The 23,492-nt window shown below is 54.8% G+C and overlaps 1 protein-coding gene across 2 annotated transcripts; it reads left to right on the top strand.

Moving 5' to 3' along the window:
* The first annotated feature begins 30 nt into the window (after positions 1–30).
* Positions 31–21,538, top strand: ZNF341 (zinc finger protein 341). Of its 2 annotated transcripts, none has more exons than XM_065692059.1 (15): positions 31–54; positions 4,732–4,842; positions 5,941–6,128; positions 7,541–7,693; positions 8,327–8,557; positions 10,065–10,254; positions 11,396–11,480; positions 12,468–12,658; positions 13,579–13,772; positions 14,563–14,771; positions 16,093–16,189; positions 18,372–18,504; positions 18,981–19,092; positions 19,879–19,949; positions 20,451–21,538. In XM_065692059.1, the coding sequence occupies exons 2-15, from the start codon at positions 4,734–4,736 to the stop codon at positions 20,963–20,965; spliced, it is 2,478 nt and encodes an 825-aa protein (XP_065548131.1). In that variant the 5' UTR covers positions 31–54; positions 4,732–4,733; the 3' UTR covers positions 20,966–21,538. The 2 variants fall into 2 exon arrangements, with proteins under 2 accessions (XP_065548131.1, XP_065548130.1); XM_065692058.1 differs by lacking the exon at positions 31–54 and adding an exon at positions 314–414.
* Positions 21,539–23,492: the final 1,954 nt, after the last annotated feature.

Genomic DNA, 23,492 nt, shown 5'->3' with positions numbered 1-23,492 from the left:
AAATGCGCGAAACGTCCCGCCCACCCGCAGCGCTGAGGGCAGCGGCGCGGCCCGGTGGGGGTCATGGGGCCGCGGCACGGGAGCGCGGCGGCGGCACCGCGCCGGGAACGGGATGGGTGCGGCGGCGGGGCCCGTCCCGCGCGTACCCCCGAGGCGCTGCCTGCGGCCCCGCTCCGCCGCGGCACGGGTTAAACGCGAGGGCTCCGCCCGGCGCGGCCGCCCCCGCCGCGGCACCGCCGCCTGAGCGCCGGGGCCGCCCCCGACACACACCCGGCCCCTCCCGCCGTCCCCGGGCCCCGTCGCGGGCGGAGGGCGCCCCCTGGCGGCGGCGGCGCTCCCGGTGCCCGCTCCGGCTGGCGGGTCGCGGCCGCCGCGGCTCCAAGATGGCGCAGGCGATCTTCGAGGCGCTGGAAGGTAACGGGGCCGCCAGGCCCAGCCAGGCCGCGCCGGGCCGGCACCGGGGATGCGCCTCTCCTCTGCCCACCCCCTGCCCGCCCCGCGCCGCCGCCGGGCGAGTGGCAGCGGCGGGGCCGCCCCCCGAGGCCTGGCTCGGCGGGGCTCCCTGCGGCGCGGGGCCGTGCCCCGCTCCCCGCACGCCTCTCCCCAGCGGCGGCGGCGCGCACCGGCGCGGCCCCGGGGCAGGCGGGCGGCGCGAGCGGCCCCGCGCGGCGGCGGCGGGGCGGGACCGCAGCGAGCGGCCCCCGCCGGCAGCGCGGGGCTCTCCGCGGGGACCCGCTCTGTGCCAGCCCGGCCCCGTGCCGGGGGCTCCCCATCGCCTGCCACCGCTCCGTGCCCGGCGAACGGGACCACCCCGGGCCCCCCGCGCCCTGCATGCTGGGTCCCCCCCGCCCTCCCCGCATCCCGGGGCTCCCCGGGTGGGTGCTGGCTCCCGCACGCGTGTGTTGCTGCGGGCAGAGGCGTTGCGCTCGGCTTCACCTCAGTTTAGTGTCACGGGCAGGCGCCATCCGAGGGGATGCCGATTTGTGGCACCCTGACCCCGAGCTCAGCGTCAGCATCTCTGGAGGAAAACTGCTTCACGCGGGGTTTGCTTCCCAAGCTGGGTTACACCGGTATTCCCCTTTCCGTGGGTGACTGCTGACTGGAAGGCCCTGCACTGGGATGCTCACCCTGTGGTTTGCAAACGGCACCTGCCATCACAGCAGAAACAGGAGCAGAGAAGAAATACTTCTATTTTGTCAGGCTACTCAGTGCATTTGGCAGCTCTGTGTAGAATCAGGTTCCTTGTTTTCTTCTCACAGGCACAGAACCCCAGCCTGCTTTGGGTTGGAAGGGACCTTAAAGCTCATCCAGCTCCAACCCCTGCCACATGCAGGGACCCCTTCCACTGGAGCAGCTTGCTCCAAGCCCCTGTGTCCAACCTGGCCTTGAGCACTGCCAGGGATGGGGCAGCCACAGCTTCTCTGGGCACCCTGTGCCAGCGCCTCAGCACCCTCACAGGGAAGAGCTTCTGCCTAAGAGCTCAGCTCAGTCTCCCCTCGGGCAGGTTCAAGCCATTCCCCTTGGCCTGTCCCTACAGGCCCTTGTCCCAAGCCCCTCTCCAGGTTTCCTGCAGCCCCTTCAGGCACTGGAGCTGCTCTCAGGTCTCCCCTTCAGGAGCCTTCTCTTCTCCAGGCTGCCCCAGCCCAGCTCTCTCAGCCTGGCTCCAGAGCAGAGCTGCTCCAGCCCTCGCAGGAGCTCCATGCCCTCCTCTGGCCTCGCTCCAGCAGCTCCACGTCCCTCTTGTGCTGCTGCCCCAGAGCTGGATCAGGGTTGCAGGGGGGGGTCTCCGCAGAGCGCAGCAGAGGGGCAGGATCCCCTCCCTGAGCTGCTCATGCTGTGGGGCTGCAGCCGAGCACACTTTCTCCTCACTGTGTGATGTTCTTGCAGGATCCAGGAGAGGAAACCATTGGAGCAGGTGAAGAAAAGCGTATTTGTTCCTTTTCAACCCACAACTGGTAGCTTTTAGCAGCTGAGTTTGTGTGTTTTGTCTTTTTGATACGACCATAGGTCAGTGGTGACTTGGCAGCTGTGTTCTCGATGCTGGAGGCAGAGGTGCCTTTTGCCTGTTACTGAAGCACCCAGTGCTCAGTACATGACACTGTGGGTGCAAGGGGAAAACAGTGCCTGGTGAAAGGGACACTCTTGTTTCATCTCTAACTGAGAGAAATCTGAAAGGGGAAAACCACGAGTCAGTGATCTTGTACTTTTATCTTGGCTTCCCACGTCACCCTGTTCTTGCCAGGCTCTGAGGAAAGGCTCTGCTGCTACCAGGAGAGATGAGATGGCTTTTGCTTTAGGTTTCATGAACGTGAAGAACATCCTGCAGACTGGTGCTGGCTGCAGTCCATGCAGGATCGATCCAGAGCTTTCTCCTGGAGTCCATGGATGGCTGTGAGTGGCATCAGTGTATCCCTGCTTGTCTTCATGGGTTACTAAACCCTGGACCTGGTTTCCCTCTGTGTTGAGTGTGGATTGTGCATTTACCCTGTGAAGCTGCAGGGACTCGGTGGGCATTGCATGGATTGCCACATGGATAAGGAGCAACAGATTTCTGTGGTCCTGGGCCTTTTCTCCAGCAGAAGGCTGAATGTAACACTGGCAGCATTGCTGCATTGCTCTTGCCTGTCTTTAGGGCTTGGCTTATCCTCAAGCTTCTTCCTGCAATCATCTGACTTTAGCACTTGGAAGATGTGTCTGCGTGCCAGAAGGAAACCCAGTTGTCCAGTGCTGGGCACAACGAGAGTGGAATTCTTGATGCAAACTGTTCTTAATTGTCCCCATAATATCCTGAACCTGAACTTTGGACCCCCCTTGTCCTTTTGCATCGCACTAGCTCACTTCTGCTGAGGAGGAGCTGCTCCATTTCACTCTGTGGTTGGGATGTGCCAACAGGAGCCTGCAGTGCTGCCTGTGCAGTTGCCAGGAGGTGATCTGTACAAGAGGAAGTGTATTTTAGAGCAGGGCTTTGGTTGGGGTGCGAGCAGATGCATTCAGGGGTGTTCCAGCAGCGTTGTGCTGTCCTGCGGGGCTGGCTGCAGCTCTGCACCAGCAGAGGCTGCAGAACTGGACCTGCAGCTTTGCTGGGATTTGTGTCAAAGGCTTCTCATAGGCGCAGGGGTGGTTTTATGGTGTGGTGTGATCTGCAGCTGCTTGTGCCCTCTGCTCCCCTCACTGCAGAACGCGGCTCTCTGCTCTGCCAGGGCCTGTGTTTGCAGCCTGTCCTTAGTGATCAGAAAGGTGTTCACAGTCTCGGTGCTTGCTTCACACTAGAGGTGCTGGAGAAATGAATATTTAGGTTACCTTTAAAATGCTGTGGATTACACAGATGCTCCCCATCAGGAAGGTGACATCTTGGTTGTCCAGAAGTGTTCAGATGACCAGAGGAACTGCAATGCTGGTTCCTTTATGCTGTGATCTGTTAGAGCACTTCACTGTCCTTCTTGGTGCTGGGTAAGTGACCTCTCATCAGGAATGGTGCTTACCTCACTGCTTGGAAGTGTTCAGACTGATTTTCTTTTTACTGTGGCCCATAACTGTGAGTTCAGAGCTTTGCACCTTTGGTTTGCAAAAATCTTGGAGAAATGAAAAGCAACCTAAGAACCCTGCACCTTTTTCTCTCTTAATTTTCAATGTATAACATGCAACCCTGATGTGCTCCTTGTTTTATCCATCGGTTCCCTGTCATAAAGAAATGGTATGGGGGAGTGATGCATAAAACCCACCCTTTTCACCCCATAATCAGGTTCTTCTACATATCTACATCTGAGTTCTAAAGGAGTGTGCCAGGTTTGACCCATTGCTCGCATGCTGCTGGCAGGTGGTCTTCCTGCATGAGCACTCCCGTTGCCTGCATTTGTCTGCAATACTTTAGAACATTTTAGCTGCAGTGAAAAACCTTTGTGCCAAAGCGAGTGAGCTGATTCTGACACCAGATGTGGCTCGGGGAGTTTGTGCTCTCCTGGAGCCCAAGGGAAATGGGAATGAGAGCGACCAGCACCTCTGCTTGAGAGGAGCCCACTCCTACAGTGGGACTCTGCTCTTCCACATGTCCCAGCCTGGGGTGGCAGCCGGTGGCTGAGTGGGTCCTCCCTCTCCCAGGAGCCCACACTTTCGTGCTTCCTAAAGCTGTATCTAAATCCTCCTGTATTTGTAGCCCTGTGTCTGGTCGGATCTGGGAACACCGGTCTGGAAAACCGGGAGACTTTTCTAACACTGCTGTTGGGACAGAATTGCTGCCACCAGAGGTTTTGTCTTCACTGAGCTCAGCTGTGTGTGAGGTGTCCCTGCCCATGGCAGGGGGGTTGGAACTAAATGATCTTAAGGTCCTTTCCAACCCTAACTGTTCTATGATTCTATGATCACACTCTGTCCCCAGGCAGGTTCTCCCAGGCTGCCCATCTGACCCATGCATTCCAAATAGCAATTTCTCAGCTCTTTTCATAGCCAGTGCTTGTAAGCATCCTTCCTGTCTGCAGCAGATGCCTGAAACCAGACCCTCTTCTGGCTTTCCTTGCCCTTCTTCCCTTTTCTTATCGTGTCAAAGGAGTGCATGGAGGCAGGTGGGAGTGTCACTTTAGGATGACAGTGAGTGCTGTGGTGTAGAGGGGGGCAAGAAGGTGAGAGCGGCTCTGGGAGAAGACAGCAGCAGGTAGGGAGCAGCTTCCCTCCATGGCTTGTGAGTGCTCCATGTTCAGTCTGTGATTTACCATCCATGCTTGTGTCTCCTTGCAGGAATGGATAACCAGACAGTGCTGGCTGTGCAGTCCTTACTGGATGGTCAGGGAGGTGTGGCGGATCCATCTGCTCAGAATGTCAACTCCTCTGCTGCCATCCAGTCCATGGGTGAGTCCTGGTAACACTTGGAGAGAGAAGAGGGGCAGGAGGGCTGCAGTGTGCATTTCTGACTATTGGAACAGTCAACAGAAGAACTGTGTGTGTAGGGTGATGCTGTGAATGTTGTGAGCCCTCAGCAGAACTGGGCAGAGCAGGAGCAAGGGGGCAAGCGCCCAAGTGAGCAGAGATGCTTTTGGACATGGTCATGACAATAGACTTGACCATATGCTTCCAATAAAGGCAGGGAACAGCCACTCTTCTGCCACTAGTGCTTGTTACTGCTCACGTTTTCTGTTTAATGAGCCGTTCCTAGTCCTCTGGGATGTACAGCTGCACTGAGTAGCTCATCTGTGGGAATGCATATGGGAACTGGTCATTTACGTGCACATGAACACTGGTAGTGCTTGACCAGGACTCGCTGGGTGGTACCGACTTATCTTCTGGAGCAGTTATCTGTGTCCCCAGAAATGTTCTGCTTCGGGCTGTGAATCAGATGGGAGGTACAGCCTTGTGGGTCTGACTGGATCCGGTGCCAATGGTGTGTGCTTGTGGGGTTTGGTAACCTGCAGGTGTCATCTAGGACATGGTAACTGGGTTGCCTTCTTTCTGCTTCTAACATTAAGCAGTGGCACCAAAGACGAGCAGTCTTGGGGATGCGTGGCTTTTGGACACAAGCTGCCATCAACTCTGCCCTGATCCAAGTTACTTCTCTTCCTTTGAGCAGCCTTGAGTAACCAAATCTGCCTCAGCCAACATAATGCAGGTGCTTTGGAAGAACCTGTTTTGGGTAAAAGCAGAGAGTGCTACAGGTTGTTCATGTCTTTGGGATGAGAAAACCAATGGGATTCAGTTTGTCCTACAGAGATGGTGGGTTTCATGTGTGGGAGCAGGGCTGGAATGGGCTCAATCACATCAGCTGGCTTTAGAAAGGGCTTGGGATCAGGAAGGAGGAACAGTGTGCCCCTTGCAGCTGATCTGTCCTGATGATGATGCCCTTGAGGTGCTAAGATCCAAAGTGTCTGTTTTCCTGTGGCTGTGGTTGGCATGCGTAGCACTGGGTGTTGCAGAAGGAAGCCCAGAGCAGTGACCTGGTCCTTTTAATTGCAGATGATGAAGACGTGTTCCTCTGTGGGAAGTGTAAGAAGCAGTTCAACTCGCTGCCTGCCTTCATGACCCACAAGAGAGAGCAGTGCCAGGGCAATGCCCCCTCCCTCTCCACCGTCTCGCTGGCCTCCAACAGCGTGTACACCCCGTCCATCACATCGGTGCAGCAGGCTCCGGGCGCCAGCCGGCAGGTACTGTGCTGGAGGCACAGGTTCTGCTGCTGTTGCTGGGGTTTGGGAGTGGGAGGGATCTCTGGATGATGTATTTAGATCCAGTGGTGCCTCAGTATCTGAAGGGGCCTGCAAGGATGCTGGGGAGGGACTCTTCATCAGGGACTGTAGTGATAGGACAAGGAGTGATGGGTTCAAACTGAAACAGGGGAATATAAGATTAGATATAAGGAAGAAGTTCTTTACTGTGAGAGTGGTGAGGTGCTGGAACAGGCTGTCCAGAGAAGTGGTGAATGCCCCACCCCTGGCAGCGTTCAAGGCCAGGTTGGACAGAGCCTTGGGTGACACGGTCTAGTGCAAGGTGTCCTTGCCTGTGGCAGGGGTTTGGAACTGGGTGATCTTAAGGTCCTTTCCAACCCAAACCAGCCTGGGAGTCTATGATTCTATGACCTCTTTCCTAGAAGGCTCAGTTGTGGTCCTGTTGGCTTTTGACCTCATGATTAAAGCTGCCTGGTCCTCTGCAGTGAGGTGTCGTCCAGCACAAGTGTCTGATGGCCCCTTCTTCAGGACAGGAGGGGTTTCATGTTGTGTCTGTGCTACAGCTGGACTTTTGCTGTACTGGAGAGCCCCTGTGTCACGGCCTGGCAGCTCAGCCATGTGCCTGGCTGCACGCTCTGCAGTGCTCAGGGTGGAATGGCCCTTGCTGTCCTCTGGGCCATGGTCTGGCTCATGGGCAGAAGAGGAGGGCAATGTCTGGCAGCTTCATCCCTGCATCTCTCCTCTCAGTTTCTGGCAAGTAAGCCCACGTAATGTGATGTGACAAGTGTTTAGGGGAATATCCTCTCTGGAGCAACTCTTCTTCCCAACAGACTTCTCAGAAGTGAGTCCCTTGTGCATGACATGTACTGTGTGTGCAGGTGTGGTGGTTTCCAAAGTGCTTTCAAACCAACTGGTTTCTTCAAGTTCAGTGGCTGGTGCTGCCCAGGGCTGCAGGCATGGGTTGTTCCCATGCAGCAAACAGAACAGCCTTCCTCCCCTCCTGTAATCCAGCTCCAGTCTGAAGAGGAGAGCCTGATGTTCACCATCTGCAACCAGAGCAGTCTCCCTCAGCTCTCCTCCTTCCCTGGCTGGGGGGAAGCACCCAGGAAAGGCCTGAGGTTGTCTGCGACCACTGTGTCCTGCACATCTTGTTTAATAACCCTGACCTGAACTGTAGCCAGTGACCACTGTGATATTTGACCTCCTTTTCTGAAGAGTATTTCTGGAGCTGCCTTATTGTTACTGCCTGAAATTGCCATGGACTCAGCAGGGAGCTGTAGATGGTTACTGTGGCTCATGTGTTGACCAGAGGCTGTGAAAGTGGAGACTCAGGCTCAGGACACAGCACTGTCATGTTGATTGCTGCTCAACTGCGTGTTCTTTTGTTCTTTCAGCAAATTTCTACATACATCACAGTTCCCCCATCGCCTTTGATCCAGACACTGGTGCAGGGGAACATCTTGGTCAGTGATGAGGTGCTCATGTCGGCCATGTCTGCGTTCACATCCTTGGACCAGCCCATGCCGGCGGTGCAGCCCCCAGCGCAGGTAAGGGGCAGGCAGGGGAATCCTTCTGCATGGGGCAGTGCTGGCACAGCCTCAGAGCCCTGTTGTCACCCAGACTCTAGAGATCTGCTTCAGGCCTGAACCCTGGGCACCTTCCCAATGTGACAGCCAGGCTCAGAGAGGGTAAATGACAGGACAGCTTCAGGGCCTGTCCTCTCCTGGTGGTCTTGCTGCTGGATGGTCAGACCTTTGTAACGTGGTCTCTCCAGCTTTTTGTTGAGCCCCATAGAGTGGCTGGATCTCTCTGCCCAAGATGGGTGGTTTGGGTTCTCCATGGGGCTGGCCAGGCTGTATACACTCTACATGCTCTCACGATGTTCTCTGTAACCAGAAGGATTAAAGCTTTAAAAACAAAGCAAAAAACCCAGAGTGGGGCTTGAGCACTTGGGTTTTGGAGGAGACAGTGTCTACTGGCAGGTCATGCCAAGCCTCTGCAAGCCAGCAAAGTCCAGTCCAACCTGTCGGTTGTGCCAGGACATCATCACTGTTCCTGCAGGAGCTGTTTTGAACTGGGACTGGGGATGTGTGTGAGGGATCAGCCCTCCAACCCATCGCTGCTGCATTTTCAATGTCTTGTCTGTGTCTCTTGTCTATATGTCCCTGTTGTGGTTTCAGAGCAGCCTGGGTATGCACGCTGGGGCTGGTTACCTGTCCCAGCCGCCTCCTCCACCACCACCACCACCACCTCCACCTCCTCAGCCTCCACCTCCTCCTCCCCCAAGCCTGGGGGCTCCAGGGCCACCCGGCAGTGGTGTGGTGGAGGTGTACAGTGCACCGGCTCCGATGGCAGCAAACAGCACGGTGGAGATGCAGGGCCTGGGCATGCAGCCCTATCCACCCATGGAGGTAAGGCCAGGGGCTGGCTGTGCGCAGGGGCTCTGTCCTCCTGAGCCTCTTCTGACAAGCAAAGCTGTTTTGAAGTCACCTGGGCTAGAAATATGGAATTAGAGCCTGGGAAGATGTGTTGGGGTATTTGGCAATGATTGTTTCTGCAGGAGGAGGTACTGAACGGAAGGATGTTTGCAAGATGATCATAGAATCATAGAACCACAGAATGGTTTGGGTTGGAAAGGACCTTAAGCTCACCCAGTTCCAACCCCCTGCCACGGGCAGGGATCCCTTCCACTGGAGCAGCTTGCTCCAAGCCCCTGTGTCCAACCTGGCCTTGAGCACTGCCAGGATGGGGCAGCCACAGCTTCTCTGGGCACCCTGTGCCAGCGCCTCAGCACCCTCACAGGGAAGAGCTTCTTCCTTATATCTAACCTGAACTTCCCCTCTTTCAGTTTGAACCCATCACCCCTTGTCCTATCTCTGCAGTCCCTGATGAAGAGTCCCTCTCCAGCATCCTCATAGGCCTCCTTCAGACACTGGAAGCTGCTCTGAGGATGCTGTGATGGGGATTGTCAGAACAAGAGAGGCAGTTAGGAGGGATGGAGGACTCAGTTGGCACAGGCTTAAGAGACCTGAATGTCTGCTGTGCTTGAGAGGTACCTGCAGGTGTTGAAAGGGACAGGGAGCTCACCTCCCAGAGAGGTGCAGAGCACCCACTGTGCACTGCAGGCTGAAGTGGAAAGCAAAACTCAGTCTAAATAGCAATGAACTTGGCAAGGCAGTTTTTCCTAAGGAGAGGCATTGGCAGGGGTGGATTTACCTGCTCACACCCTCCAGGTTAGCACTGCCATTCACAACAGGAGCCACTGGGTGTGACAGAGATTTCTCAGCCTTAGCTTTGTTGCGCTCAAGTGATGTGGAAGTACCAGTGGTCAGAAATGGATGGGGATGTTGGATACACAGTGGTCTGTGTAATTTATCAGGGTGGGCATCAGAAACACTCATAAGCCATTTCACTCCAGACTGATGCTTCTTTATGTGTCCTTTTCTAACATGGGTGCTAATGTAAAAGCTGGGCTTTGCCACATTAGATTTTCTTGTGCTTTCCTTCCCTTCTGCGGTCCTGCCAGGGCAGGCAGCAGGGCCTGAAGCTCCCTTCCTGCCTTCAGGGCTGTTGTGAATTCACTGGGTCAATGGAGATCGTCCTGGTAACCTGCTCTGGAAGTATAAGAAACTTCTAGGCATAAGATCTAAATGAGGGACTAGACAGCTCCTTCAGGGTGTTTCTCTGCTGGAGTTATACCTGCTGGATACCTTGTGATGTTCAGCAGGAGAGTTGCACACTGTGCAGGGTGTTAGTTTTAGTTAGAGGCACAGTGCTGGACTGGTGAACCAGAAGCTTAATCCAGTTTGCAGGAGGCAGAAAGCTCAGCCTGATGTAGCAAGTGCTGCTGGAGATGGAGACTAGGGCTCGATGTAACTGCAGCAAACCTGGTTCCACTGATAAACTGCACTCTTGCAGGTACCTGGCCAGTGTGTGGACAGTCCTGTGTACCCCTCTCCTCCTGTGTACAGCCCTGGGAAGCAAGGGTTCAAGCCCAAGAGCACCCCCACCCCTCTGGCCAGTGCAGGACGAGGCAGCGTGGTTGGATTTGATTCCACCTCTGCTGTCAAAAGTCGGCGCTGCAAGAGCGAGGCTGGGCTGCAGGAAGGTGAGTGCCCTCAGAGCATCTGCCCTGCACTAACCTGCTAATCACACAGTGCATCAGCATGATACAGGCTCTCCAGGGCCTGTGGGATGGCACTGGCTGGGTGCGCAGCTCTTGAGGAGGAGCATGATGCCCTGAATGAAGCTATCAAGAGCCGGTCAGTGTGGATGTGCTTCTTGTGTGTCGCCTCTGAGTGAGCCCATATGAAAGGACTGTCCCTGTGCTGCTGCATGGGCAAGCTTGTGCTGAATCTCTGCAGCTACAGAGATTGGGACATTCTGCAAAGTGAGCTGTTAGAGCTTGGTCCCTTTTAACCCAAGGAAATGCTGGTGGACTGGATGTGGCCTGGCCCTGAAGGCTCTATTCCCAAAGCTCAGCAGACCTGTCCCCGTTGGGTGTTTCAGTGCCTGTCTCCAGGTCAGGCAGGATGGGGTATGCCCGATCACAGGCTGGAGGAGTGTCAAATCCTCTCTGGCCAAGCCTGGCCATTGCTGATGTGATGCATGCATTGCTGTGAGTGACAAGGTAGGTCCCAGGCATGAGGTGAAGGAAAACCAGTGGCTGAGCCTCTGGAGACACAACCATACACATGCTGTGGTTTAACCTTATTTGCAGAGGTGGGAATGATCATGCAGGCTGCAGCTCTCAGTCCAAAAATTTCTAGAGCAGCCCTTGGTTCTGCTGTTTGTCATTGGTTTATACTCCATCACAGTAGACAGATGATGTGACTGAGTGATCTTCTGCATGGGAGAACTATGCCTGTGCTCTGATGGTGAGTTTGTAGGAAAGAGAACTGGGGCCCTTCCTCTCACTAATCCTGTGTCTTTTCCCAGTGTCCAACATACCCTTATAGTAGGTGCTTTATAGCACAGCTGGAAAGGTCCCTGGACTGGTTAATGCCTGAAGGGGATGCTCTGCCCCCTGCACTACTACTTTCCTCTTTGCTAGAGACTTAGCTTAGGCTATGTTCATTGTGTGTTTGTGTCCATAACCTCTCCCCAGTCTGGCCAGGCAGATCTTACCCTGCCATAAGCCCTTTATTCCTGGACCTGAGTGGACATGTCTTGGGGTGAAGGTGTTGTGATGCAGAGGGACAGGACTGTACAATATGGTCTCATTCCTGTGTGTGTTCTTGCTCCTCCAGGCAAACCCAAGTCCCCTAAGCTGAAATGCACTTACTGTGACAAGGCCTTTACCAAGAACTTCGACCTGCAGCAGCACATCAGGAGGTAACAATGCCACTAACCTGACCACAGCAGCATGGCTGGGGTGGAGGTGGGCACAGCTCCACTGAGGGAGCTTGTGCAGTCCTTGTGTTTGTCATGTGCCAGCATCTGTGCTGTGCTGGGGGTGAGCCTTCATCCCCTCACTCCAGGACATCTCCCCAGTGCCTGAGGTGAAGGCTGCATTATGGATATTATCTTCTTGCTGGTTATGGGCTGGGACTGGAGACCTGTCTCTGGTGAGACTTTGAAAGCCAAACCTGTTGTTGCTTGATCACTGGAGCAGCAGCACTGCCACCGTTTGCCTCTGCCCTTTCCTCTCCCTCCTTAGCAAGCTGCAGCCTTCCTGCTTGCTGGTGTTAGCAGGCCATAAGCCAAGCTCAGTGTCTGTAGAGGGAACCCTTATAAAGAGCTTTTCCCTGGCAGGAGACTGTTGAAATCTTTGAAGTTCTCCCCAGCAGAGTCTGTGGAACTCAGGACAGATGAGAAGGACCAAGTGGTGGTTTCCCTCCCCTTCCCAACCAGGACTCTTCACATACTCCATATGCTAGAGTCCTCCATCCTCCTGAAGCAGAAGAGCAGGGTGGAAAGACCTTTCTCTGTGGACAGGGGAGAGCAAATTCAGGGAGCTCTTAGGGCTGCAAGATAGAAGAAATGTGCGTAGGGAAGGGAGAGATGACAGGGAAAAAGAGGGTTAGAAAGTGATGGTGTCCCCAGGGTCCATGTAGAGACCTCAGCAGCACATGCCCTGACATTCCTGCACAGCTCTTTTCCTCTCCCACTTCTTTAATCCCCTGCCAACCTGGACTGCAGGAGCTGTCTGTGCACCAGGCTGGTTTCCCCAGGCCTCTCACATCCCACCTGCTCCAGCTCATCAGGTCTCAAAGCCCTTCTCTGCCTGGTCCAGGTACCTGGTGCAGTCCTTCAGCAGCCACCCTGCCACATTCTCTGGTCCCTCTCTCTGCTGGCTGCTGATGTGCCTTCTGCCTTCAGCCACACAGGTGAGAAGCCTTTTCAATGCATCGTGTGTGGCCGAGCATTTGCCCAGAAGTCCAACGTGAAGAAGCACATGCAAACCCACAAAGTGTGGCCTCCAGGCCTGGGCTGCACCATCTCCCGCAACTCCATCACGGTGCAGGTCATGGCCTTGAATCCCAACCAGCCTGAGGACGAGGAGAACACAGGTTTGGTTCTGGGGATGGTGTGTGCTTGGGGCAGAGCAGTGATGGGAAGAGTGTGCATGTCCCTGCACCTCCTCAGAGGGAGGGAAGAGGTGACACAGGAGCTGTGTGTGGTGGTTGCATCCCTCCTGTGGGGTTCACAACACACATAGAGAAGGGAGTCACATCTACTTGACTCCAGCTGTCAGGTGCATCCTTTTGCACCCCCAGCCGTGGGGTTCAGGTGGTGGTGGAAACAGTGGCTCCAGACTCTGGGTGCAGATACATGCACACAGACAGGGTGATGAGGCATCTTCCCCTTTTCACTGCTTGGTAGTTGCAGCCACATTGAACAGCAATGGTCTAGTGACCAGACAGGCTGGTGGCTTAGCACAGCCTGGTGCTCTGGCTGTTTGCAGTGTGCAGGTCAAAAGTGGGCTGGATCTGGCCCCAGCAGCCAACCGAAAACACTTGAGGCAGAGAAGAGCTCCTTGCTGCAGATGGGGTCTGGATACCCTTTGTGTGTGTGGCCTTGGTCCTCATAGGAGGGACAATGTCATGTCTAGGACAAGGCCGCACTGGAGCTGCTCTCTGCAGCCTTCATGGGAGCTACTGGCTGGGTCTGACCTCCTGCCTGCTGCCAGAGGTGGCAGGAAGCCTGGCTCTGGTTCAGTGGTGGAGGCCTGTTGTGTTGACTGCTCCACAGGGCACAGTTCAGTCCCTGGCAAAAGAGAATGGGTTAAGGAAAGGAGGATGAAGTAGTCAGAGCCCTTCATAATCTGCAGACATATTTAAACCCACCCTGTTATTGATATTTGTCTGATGTAAAGCATCTGCCTTTGAAAGGAAGGAAGAAGCTGGAGCAGGGGCACGCCTGGTGTGTCTCAGTAGCATGGTGCTTGCAGAGCAGCTTGCAGCAGTGATGTGTCTCTGCCTTTCTCCAGGTCTGACTCAGCCCTCGAGGAACCCTCCACCCCCACCCCAAGACATGAGCCCTCTGGACGAGAGCGAGGGGGGCAAACTGGAGGCCAAGCAGGTTGTGTTGATCGACAGCTCTTACCAGTGCCAGTTCTGCCCCAGCAAATTCAACACCTATTTCCAGCTCAAATCACACATGACACAGCACAAGAATGAGCAGGTAGAGACAGAGGGAGCCGTGTGCTGGTGGCAAGATTGGGGTGGGCTTCATACAGTTCACCAGCTCGCAGGGTCTGTCCTCAGCCTCCTGCTCTGTAAAGCTGCCAGTGCTCTGAACCCACACAGTTCAGCTCTCTGCATGTCTGGATTGCAGCTCTGTTGTCTGGGTGGCTTTGGAAAGCTCCACTGCCTCCACCCTACCGAGTGAGAAGTCAGCCCAGCAGGTTTGGGTGCACAGAGAAGCAGCAAAGAAGTGAAGATCAAAGCTTTCAGTGCAAGTGGCAGCCCTCATGTTGTTGGACAGTCAGTGCTGGGTGTTGTGGGCTCACCCGCTCCAGTGGGTACCAACACCCCTTTCCCCACCTTTCTTAGGGCAGTGCCCTGAGATCTGTGTTTGCAGAACATCCAGCTCCCAGCAGGTCCTGCTCTTGTCTTCCCCTGGAGCTGCCCAGCCACATTTTGATGCTGAGGTGTTCTTTAAATACCCTTTCTCTGAGGAAGGCACCAGAGGAGGGGGATGTTTTGCCACCACTCTGTGTCCTGCTGGAGTGCAGGGCAGGGTTTCTTTGCTGTGCTTTGGGCACTAAGCTGGCTGTGGGCATGGTGGGATGCTCTGGGAACCACAGTGCTGCTTTGTTCTCCAGCACAGTGGGTCAAGGGACAGTGGTGTCTGTCTGTAAATGACCCACCAGCAGTGATTCCCGCAAAGGAAGGCCACTGGCTGCTGGCAGAGGATCTTCCCTGGTGTTTCCATGCTGTGTCACTCCAGTTGCTCTCCCTTCTTCTCCCAGGTGTACAAATGCGTGGTGAAGACCTGTGCTCAGACCTTCCAGAAGCTGGAGTCCTTCCTTGAGCATATCAAGAGCCACCAGGAGGAGCTGAGTTACCGCTGCCACCTCTGCAGCAAGGACTTCCCCTCCCTGTATGAGCTGGGTGTGCACCAGTACTCCCACAGCTTCCTGCCCCAGCACAGCCCCAAGAAGGACGTGGCCGTGTACAAGTACAGTAGCAATCGTGCTCACAAGGCTTGTAGGAGTGAGTGGTGCAGAGTGTGTTTGATGAGTGGTGGGGACAGTAGAGGGAAGATGGGGCCTTGTGGTCAGTGGTTCTTTTGGGCACCCAGGTGGCAAACCAGGCTGGGGCCAAGCACTTTGAATGCAAGGAATGTTTTTTCAGGGAGACTGAAAGGCTGGGATCAGTTACGTGGGAAGATGCCATCACTGCAAGTTGTCTGATCACCAGTCAAGAGTGAGATGGGCACAGCTGGATCAGAGACCCAGGGAAGGTCCTTCCCAGCCTCTTAAACACCTCCAGCAATGGGAGTGCTGTAGGAGCTGTGCCCAGGGAAAATCTCCTGTCCCTTTGCTGTGAAAGGGTCTATTCTTTCTACTAGTGTAGAGGGAAAGGGTGAGTTGTTGCATGAAGAGATCTCTGGAGCTTTTGAAACACCTGTAAGGACATACAGGAAGGGTAGGAAGCCAAGAAGATGCTGAAGGGACCTTGGAGAGTCATGGGATAACTGCTGCTTGCATAGACCATGGTTTCTGGTTATCCTTGCCCTGCAGGGCTTCATCCTACAGCTTGCTGGTGGGGATCTCTGAGATCAGAGCCCTGCTTATGTTTGAGGAGATTTTAGTCTGGTCTAGGGAAAAAGGAGTTTGCACAGATGTGATGTGTGAGTGCCTCTGCATTGATGTTGATGGTGCACATCCCCACTGCCCATTATCACTCAGCTCTGGCAGAGGTCTCCAGCAGGAATACTGCCGGGATAGGTGAGAACAGGGTGAGGTGGAGAGGACCAAGGTGGTTTTGGAGAGGTGGGGTGAGAGCTAAAGCTCTGTTAGATGCTGTAGGCCCCACATGGAAGCATGTCACCTTGTGGCTGCCCCAGCAATGGGTGACACTGCTTTTATGCTGTGACCCCACTCAGCTCCTTTGTTGGGAGCTGCTCTCTTTGTGCAATGAAGAAGGAAGGAGGTGTTTTAAGTCAAGTGAAGTCATTCCACAGGGCTTGTCTCCATGAGGAAGCAATGTGGAATCTGTGCTCAGGTCTGGGTGCTCCACGTGGAAGAACAGTAGCAGTTAAAAGGCTTCTCCACCCAGTTCTCCAGCATCTGCCCTAGTGAAGGATGCTGAGTGTGAGTGTGACCTGGCTTTGGGGGTTGCTGGTTCAGAGCACCTGGCTGGGGGTGTTGCTGTTTGTACCAAACCCACCCAGTCGAAATCAACCTGGAAGGTGCCTGGGCTGGGCTCTGCTTGCAGTGTGGGGCTTTGCAGCCATGGCTTTGCTCACAGGCTCTATCCTTTCTCTCCCCATCCAGATGTGTCAAGTGTGTAAATAAGTACTCGACCCCGGAGGCGCTGGAGCACCACCTGCAGACAGCGACACACAACTTCCCCTGCCCTCACTGCCAGAAGGTGGGTGATGCTGCCTAGGCCGGCCCTGGACATGTAGTGAGGGCTCTGAGGGCACCCTCAGCTCCCTTTCCTCTCCCTTCCTACCTCAGTACAGACTGGCAGGCTCGTGAGGGCCTTTTCAGAGAGGCAGAGGTGATGGCACCCCTGGCCTCTCACACAGTATGCTCCTCCCCACAGTGCTGGCTTTTCTCCTGGTCCCATTTGCTGAACAAAATCTGTCAGGGTTCCCCCTCATTCCTGTCTTTCGGATGTGTGCTCTGTGTCCTTGCCAAAGAGAAACCTGTCCAAGTGATGTGACTGGGACCACAATGATGCCCGGGTAGGTTTGGGCTGAAATCCTCTCTTCAGCACAGTTTGAGGGGCAGAATTTTGTGGGGTTTAAATTCTAATAAATTATTTTTTGAAATCCAGACTAGAACGTGGTCCCTTGCTCCTCTGTAGCAAAGGAACTGCAGATCCTGCAGGGGGGACAGGGAAAATCTCAGTAGTGACCACTCTGTACAGAGGTAGCTCAGGAAGGGGAAATGCGCTCCTGCCATGGTCAGTAACCCATCCTGCTGTACCTGTCTTCAGCTGCCCTACCAGTGACAGATGCCCTTCTGAGCCTGGTGGGACTGTGAGCATGCAGCATGGTGGTTTGAAAACCCATTACCTGCAGCAGTATTTGTTACTTCTGTGTGTATTCTTACTAACACTGCTGTTCTCTGGAGATGTGAGAGCACAGAACCCCTGTGCTCCCCTCAGCCTGCAGCATGCTCATGAGGAATTCAGTCATCTTGGATTTCCAGTGTCCCATTAGCCAAAGGAACCATTCATACCGGCTTTATAAAGAATTGGAGCCTGTTGTAACAGATTCTTGGGAAGCAGAAATGGCAGGTCACAGTGTGGGAAGGTAGACTCCTGGGCTCCTTGCCTTGCAGCTGGGAGACTGGGCATCCACTGGGGTGCTGGTCCTGTGCAGTGTGGTGTTACAAAACTGAGCAGCAGTGTGTTTCTTAAGGATAAGAAGGTTTGGTGGTTTGTTTTTTTTTTTTTTTTTTTGTGTGTGTGTGTGCTGTGTTTTGGTTAGTTTCTTCTTTTTTTTTGTTAAGCTCTATCTGTATATTCCCTTACAGAAACCTGAAGGTTTTCTCAGTGCATCCTTCCCAAGCAAGGAGTTACCATGAGCTTGTTATGCTTTCTATACAGGCTACACCTTGTGTATGTGGGCAGTGATGCCCCATGTGTGCTGCTGGCTTTTAGCTATGGTTTGGGTGCTGTGATGCCCGTGGTTTGGCTGCTGTGATGTCCCTGGTCTGGCTGCTGTGATGCCCCTGGTTTGGGTGCTGTGATGCCCCTGGTTTGGGTGCTGTGATGCCCAAGGTCTGGCTGCTGTGATGCCCCTGGTCTGGCTGCTGTGATGTCCCTGGTCTGGCTGCTGTGATGCCCCTGGTTTGGGTGCTGTGATGCCCCTGGTTTGGCTGCTGTGATGCCCTTGGTTTGGGTGCTGTGATGCCCGTGGTTTGGGTGCTGTGATGCCCCTGGTTTGGGTGCTGTGATGCCCGTGGTTTGGCTGCTGTGATGCCCCTGGTTTGGGTGCTGTGATGCCCCTGGTCTGGCTGCTGTGATGCCCCTGGTCTGGGTGCTGTGATGCCCCTGGTTTGGCTGCTGTGATGCCCATAGTCTGGGTGCTGTGATGCCCCTGGTTTGGCTGCTGTGATGCCCCTGGTCTGGCTGCTGTGATGCCCCTGGTTTGGGTGCTGTGATGCCCCTGGTTTGGGTGCTGTGATGTCCCTGGTCTGGCTGCTGTGATGCCCCTGGTTTGGCTGCTGTGATGCCCATAGTCTGGGTGCTGTGATGTCCCTGGTCTGGCTGCTGTGATGCCCCTGGTTTGGGTGCTGTGATGCCCCTGGTTTGGGTGCTGTGACGTCCCTGGTTTGGGTGCTGTGACGTCCCTGGTTTGGGTGCTGTGATGCGCCTGGTTTGGGTGCTGTGACGTCCCTGGTTTGGGTGCTGTGATGCCCCTGGTTTGGGTGCTGTGATGCCCCTGGTTTGGGTGCTGTGACGTCCCTGGTTTGGGTGCTGTGACGTCCCTGGTTTGGGTGCTGTGATGCCCCTGGTTTGGGTGCTGTGATGCCCCTGGTTTGGGTGCTGTGATGCCCCCGGTGCACTGCTGGCTCTGAGCCTGGTCTCTGTTTTGTAGGTGTTCCCCTGTGAGAGGTACCTGCGGCGCCACATTCCCACGCACGGCGGCGGCAGCAAGTTCAAGTGCCAGATCTGCAAGAAGTTCTTCCGCCGGGAGCACTACCTCAAGCTGCACGCCCACATCCACTCGGGTACGGAGACATGTCCCTGCCCCTGCAGGGGTGGAGCTGGATGAGCCTTAAGGGTCCCTTCCAACCCAAACCATTCTGTGGCCCCTCCTGGCACCGCAGTGCCTGTTGTCTCTGTGCCATCTTCCTGCCCTGGCTGTTTTCCTGACATCCAGGGTAACAGAGTTGGCTGTACTGCGTCATTTGTAGTAACGCGGGCTCAGGAGATGTATGGGTTTGGTTTAGCCTTGTGCCCAGTGCTGCACCACTTAGAAGTGGGACACACAGGTTCTCCGTTGCCTGTGGCTGCAGAAGCTCAGGAAGCTGGCTCTGGAGAGCAGGAGCGGTGTGGATTGTACCCATCCACTTACCCATCAGGCAGGATAGGGAAGTTTGGAGAAGTTTATGGAGAAGCAGAGTGCCCAAGTGAATGCTGTGTGTGACCAGAGCAGCTCTGTGTTGACCAGACTCTCCCTGACTCTTGCTCTTTTTTCCTCCAGGTGAAAAGCCCTTCAAGTGCTCAGTGTGTGATGCAGCTTTCAACCGGAAAGACAAACTCAAGCGACACATGCTGATCCATGAGCCCTTCAAGAAATACAAATGTCCCTTCTCGTACGTCGTGCATCTCCAGTCTGGTGGCATGTCTTAATGGGGCTGGGATGCATGTCTTAATGGGTTTGGGATAAGGTTTGGGATGGAAGGAATGGTGCATGGGTGCCATCTACCAATCCACTGCTGCTTGGGGAGGTGGGAATGCTTTGTGCTGTTAAACTGGGAACCCAGAAGTCCTGGTCTTTTGTCATTGACTTCTTGTGGGGCCACATCATTTCATCTCAGTTCATAAGCCCTGTAAAATAAAGCCTGCCTTCACTGGAGGGGTGTGTGTTACACCTGGGGGGCACTGGGGAAGAGGAGTATTTGACCACAGAGCACAGGGGTTGCCTGGAGATGGGCTCTCCCCAAGTGCCATGTCTTGAAAAGCACTTGACAACATGGGAGCTAATGTCTGAGCCAGAGAAACCCAGGTTTAGGAGCTGATCCCCAAATCCATGGCACAGCCATGGGCCTTCTGAGATAGCCAGGACTGACTGGCTGCTCCCTGCTCCAGCCACCTTGTGGCTCCTTCCGAAATACTCCAGCAGGGATCTTGAACTGGCTGCTTTTAGGTGCATTCATAGTGAGACACAGACCATGTGCAGTACAGCAGAAGCCATGTGCCCCTGTACAGCCTGTTTGTTTCTTCCCCCTCTCCAGCAGGGCTGAAATAGTTGGGACTGCATCAAGGGAGCCATCTGGGTGCTGCTAAGGAGAAGGGCTATGGATCTCTTTATAGCCCAGGATGTGTTTATACATTGATGTCAGTGGATTCATGCTGCTCACCAGCATTTCTTCTTACAGAAGCCACACGGGCTGCAATAAGGAGTTCAACAGGCCTGACAAGCTGAAGGCTCACATCCTGTCCCATTCGGGTAAGTGCAGCTCTGCCAGTGGAAGTGACTGGGATTCACTGGTGCTGCAGGTGTGTATTACAGGAGTAAATCTGAGCAACAAGAGAGAGGAAACTGTGGCAGTATCTCTGCTTTATAACCCCACAAGCACAGTGTGTTCCTCTGAGGTGTCTTCCCTGCAGTGTCCCTCTACCACCACTCAGCCAACACAGCTATTGTGTATCATCTTCCTCTGGGAGAAATCCCACAGCCTGTGGTAGAGTGTTCCCAGATGTAGGCCTGAATACTGAATAGAATTTACTAGCTTTAGGTTTTTGCTCTCTGTTGCTGCAGACCTGTTGAAGTGAGCTTGCATTTAGAGCTCAGTCTCAGCTTTGGGCTGACGGGTTTTTTTGGGCAGCTTCTCTTCTCCAGGCTGAACAGCCCCAGTGTTCTCAGCCTGTCTTCATATGGGAAGGGGTAGGTTTTCCTGATGGATGCAGGTCTCTAACCAAGCTCTCTCTCCTCTCATGCTCTGTGCAGGGATGAAGATCCACAAGTGCCAGTACTGTAACAAGTCCTTCAGCCGCCGAGCTCACATGATGGAGCATCAGCGCTCGCACACTGGCAACTACAAGTACCGCTGCCCCACCTGCAGCAAGGGCTTCACGCGCCACAAGTACATGAAGGATCACAAGTGCCGCCTGGGCTCCCCCAAGGACAAAGACCTGCAGCTCAGGAAGCCCCAGAAGAAGCGGGTGGCCCGGGGGCGCAAGGCAGGCCTGTCCCTTCCCAGCCCGCTGGGGCTGGCAGAGCTGAAGGATGGGGCTGTTGGGGAAAGCCTCCCTGAGGGTGGCCCGAACAAAGAACCCTTCCAGGAGTCAGACGCTGTCCTGTCCATCGTGGTTGGGGGGTCAGGAGCTGCTGACTCAGACCTCGTTGTTCCTGGACAGTCCAACAGCATCACGTCCAATTTGGCCCTAGCAGAACTGCAGGCTGCCTCGGACGGCCCCTGCACCATGCTGGCTGTCCCTGTGTACATCCAGACAACAGAGTGACAGTGCACAGAGCCACTGTGTGGCTGAGGGCTCCTGCTGGGGCTGTCACACTTAGTGCTGAAATTTATCCCAGTGGAAAAGACCAAAGCTCTTGTGGGGAGGTAGATGGATACGGGAGAGAACAGCTTTCCTCTCCACTTGTTCTTCCCATCCTTGGGTAGAGGGCTGCTTGGAAGCCACTGATGGCTACAAGGCACTGAAGAGAATGGCTCCATTATTTCTTGTCCATCTGTGTCAGCTTAGGGCAAGAAAGACCAAGATCCCTGAATCAGGGTAAGGAGGAGCATGCAAACGTGCACCAAACAGAGCTGCTGAAATGGGGTGGCTTTGCAAATCACAGCCTGTCCCATCTGTGGTTTTTCTGGCCTAAAAGTTGTATTGCCCAGTATTTGGGTGGCCTTTCTGAGAGCAAACTATTGATCCTTCCTAGTGGAAGCAAGTTGATCTTGAGATCCTTTGGGAACACTGTTCAGAAATACCGACAGACTTATCTTTGGTATCTTTTTGCTCTCTGTCTCCATCAGCAGAAAGATCACCTTGTCTGTACATGTGTTATAAACACCGTGGACCTCACGTGCTGTGTGTAGTCGGTGGAGGGGAGCCTGCTTCTGTGTTGGCTCTTCTCTCTGGCTGGTAATTCTCTCCAGAATGTGTTCTTTTCGTGGTTCTTCTCCATATCCAGGGATCTCCAAGTGCCTGAGACATCCTTGAGTTAATCCTTGCGACAGTTAAACATGACACCTTCTGTGTACAGGGAGGAGACTAAAGCCTGGGTGAAGTGACCTGTCCCAGTCACACAGGAAACCTGTGGTGCACCATGGGGCAGTTTTCTATCATCAGCTCCTCTGTTGCAGGGTTCTTTTGCTTCCCAGCCTGTGTGTTCCCTTAGCTCAGTTCCATGCACCCGTTGTTAGTTCCAGTGGGACATGGGCAGGTGGGAGTTGGTGTGGTCCGGTAGCAAGAAACTCCAGTGTGAGAAGAGAAGACTCCTTAAGAGGAGACCTGAGAGCAGCTCCAGTGCCTAAAGGGGCTCCAGGAAAGCTGGAGAGGGGCTTGGGACAAGGGCCTGTAGGGCCAGGCCAAGGGGAATGGCTTGAACCTGCCCGAGGGGAGACTGAGATGAGCTCTTAGGCAGAAGCTCTTCCCTGTGAGGGTGCTGAGGCGCTGGCACAGGGTGCCCAGAGAAGCTGTGGCTGCCCCATCCCTGGCAGTGCTCAAGGCCAGGTTGGACACAGGGGCTTGGAGCAAGCTGCTCCAGTGGAAGGGGTCCCTGCCCGTGGCAGGGGTTGGAGCTGGAGGAGCTTTAAGGTCCCTTCAATCCAAACCAGGCTGGGATTCTGGGATTCTGTGGCTGGGACAATTTCTGGGGTCCATTTGGCTTCTCTTTGATTTTCCTTTTCGGAATCCAGCACAGGGGCAGGGCTGGAGGCCAGGGCAGGCAGGAGAGCACCAAGTGTGATGCTCTCTTCTCCACTGCCCTGCCAGGCTCCTTCTTTCCTCTACCACACTCAGCCTCTGGCTTTATGGTGCTACAGGATGCCCCAGTCACCCCAGAGACTGTCACAGGGTTCCTATCAGGACAGGTCCCACAGCCTGTGCTGACTTCCCAACTCCATTTTTGGCCATTTCACTTATTTGTGATGCTTCTGTACCTCCTGCTGTGGGGGGTATTAGGAAACGGAGCCCACGGCCTTACGGAGAAGGGGATTGTTCAGGCTTTAGATGAGGTTAAGGGGAGGTCTTGCTGCTGCCTGCAAGAGGAGTGGAGAAGGTGGAGCTGGACAATTAGAGGTGCACAAGAATGGGTCAAGAGGCAACAGGGACATGCGGGAACACGGGAGCTTCTGACTTGGTGTAAAGAAAGACATTTCTACACAGAGAAGCTGTGAGAGCTCAGAACCATCCTGCTCTGAGTGGAGCTGGCTGGGCTGCCTTTCCTCCTTATGAGTTCCTGTGCTTCTGTGAAGCATGTTGTCTGCTGTGAAGGGCAGGGTTCACTTGCCCACAATGTAGCCTATTTTAAGTACTCAGCTCTCCCAGGAGGGGAACAGCATCAGGAAATCGTTTGCTTAAATATACTCTTCCTCTTCTCCCCTCCGTACCTGCACCACACGGTGTCATTATGTGGGCTCTGGCACTCGCTGCAGCGCTGCGCTTGGGTCTATTTTGAGATGATGTGTTTGTTGTGTGCTGCTCCTTCAGCTCGGAGGCTCTGTGGAGGCCTGGCCTTTCCTTCCTGAGCCCTGCTTCCCACCAGGTCTGTGCATGGGCCAGTCTAGGGGATGCTGAGAGCTGTTTTTTCACTGGTTGTGCTGAGTGTAACTCAAGGAGTGGAAGCAGAGCCACGGAACGGCCTCAGGACGTGGGGGCTGAAAGATGCCACCCAGCACTGCACCTGCAGCCCTGATCCAGCTCTGGGGCAGCAGCACAAGAGGGACGTGGAGCTGCTGGAGCGAGGCCAGAGGAGGCCACGAAGATGCTGCGAGGGCTGGAGCAGCTCTGCTCTGGAGCCAGGCTGAGAGAGCTG

The sequence above is a fragment of the Lathamus discolor genome, chromosome 11 (genome assembly GCF_037157495.1).
Source record: "Lathamus discolor isolate bLatDis1 chromosome 11, bLatDis1.hap1, whole genome shotgun sequence".
NCBI classification, from domain to species: Eukaryota; Metazoa; Chordata; class Aves; order Psittaciformes; family Psittacidae; genus Lathamus; species Lathamus discolor.
Note: the sequence above shows the minus strand (reverse complement) of the source record. Positions and strands in the feature narration are given on the sequence as shown.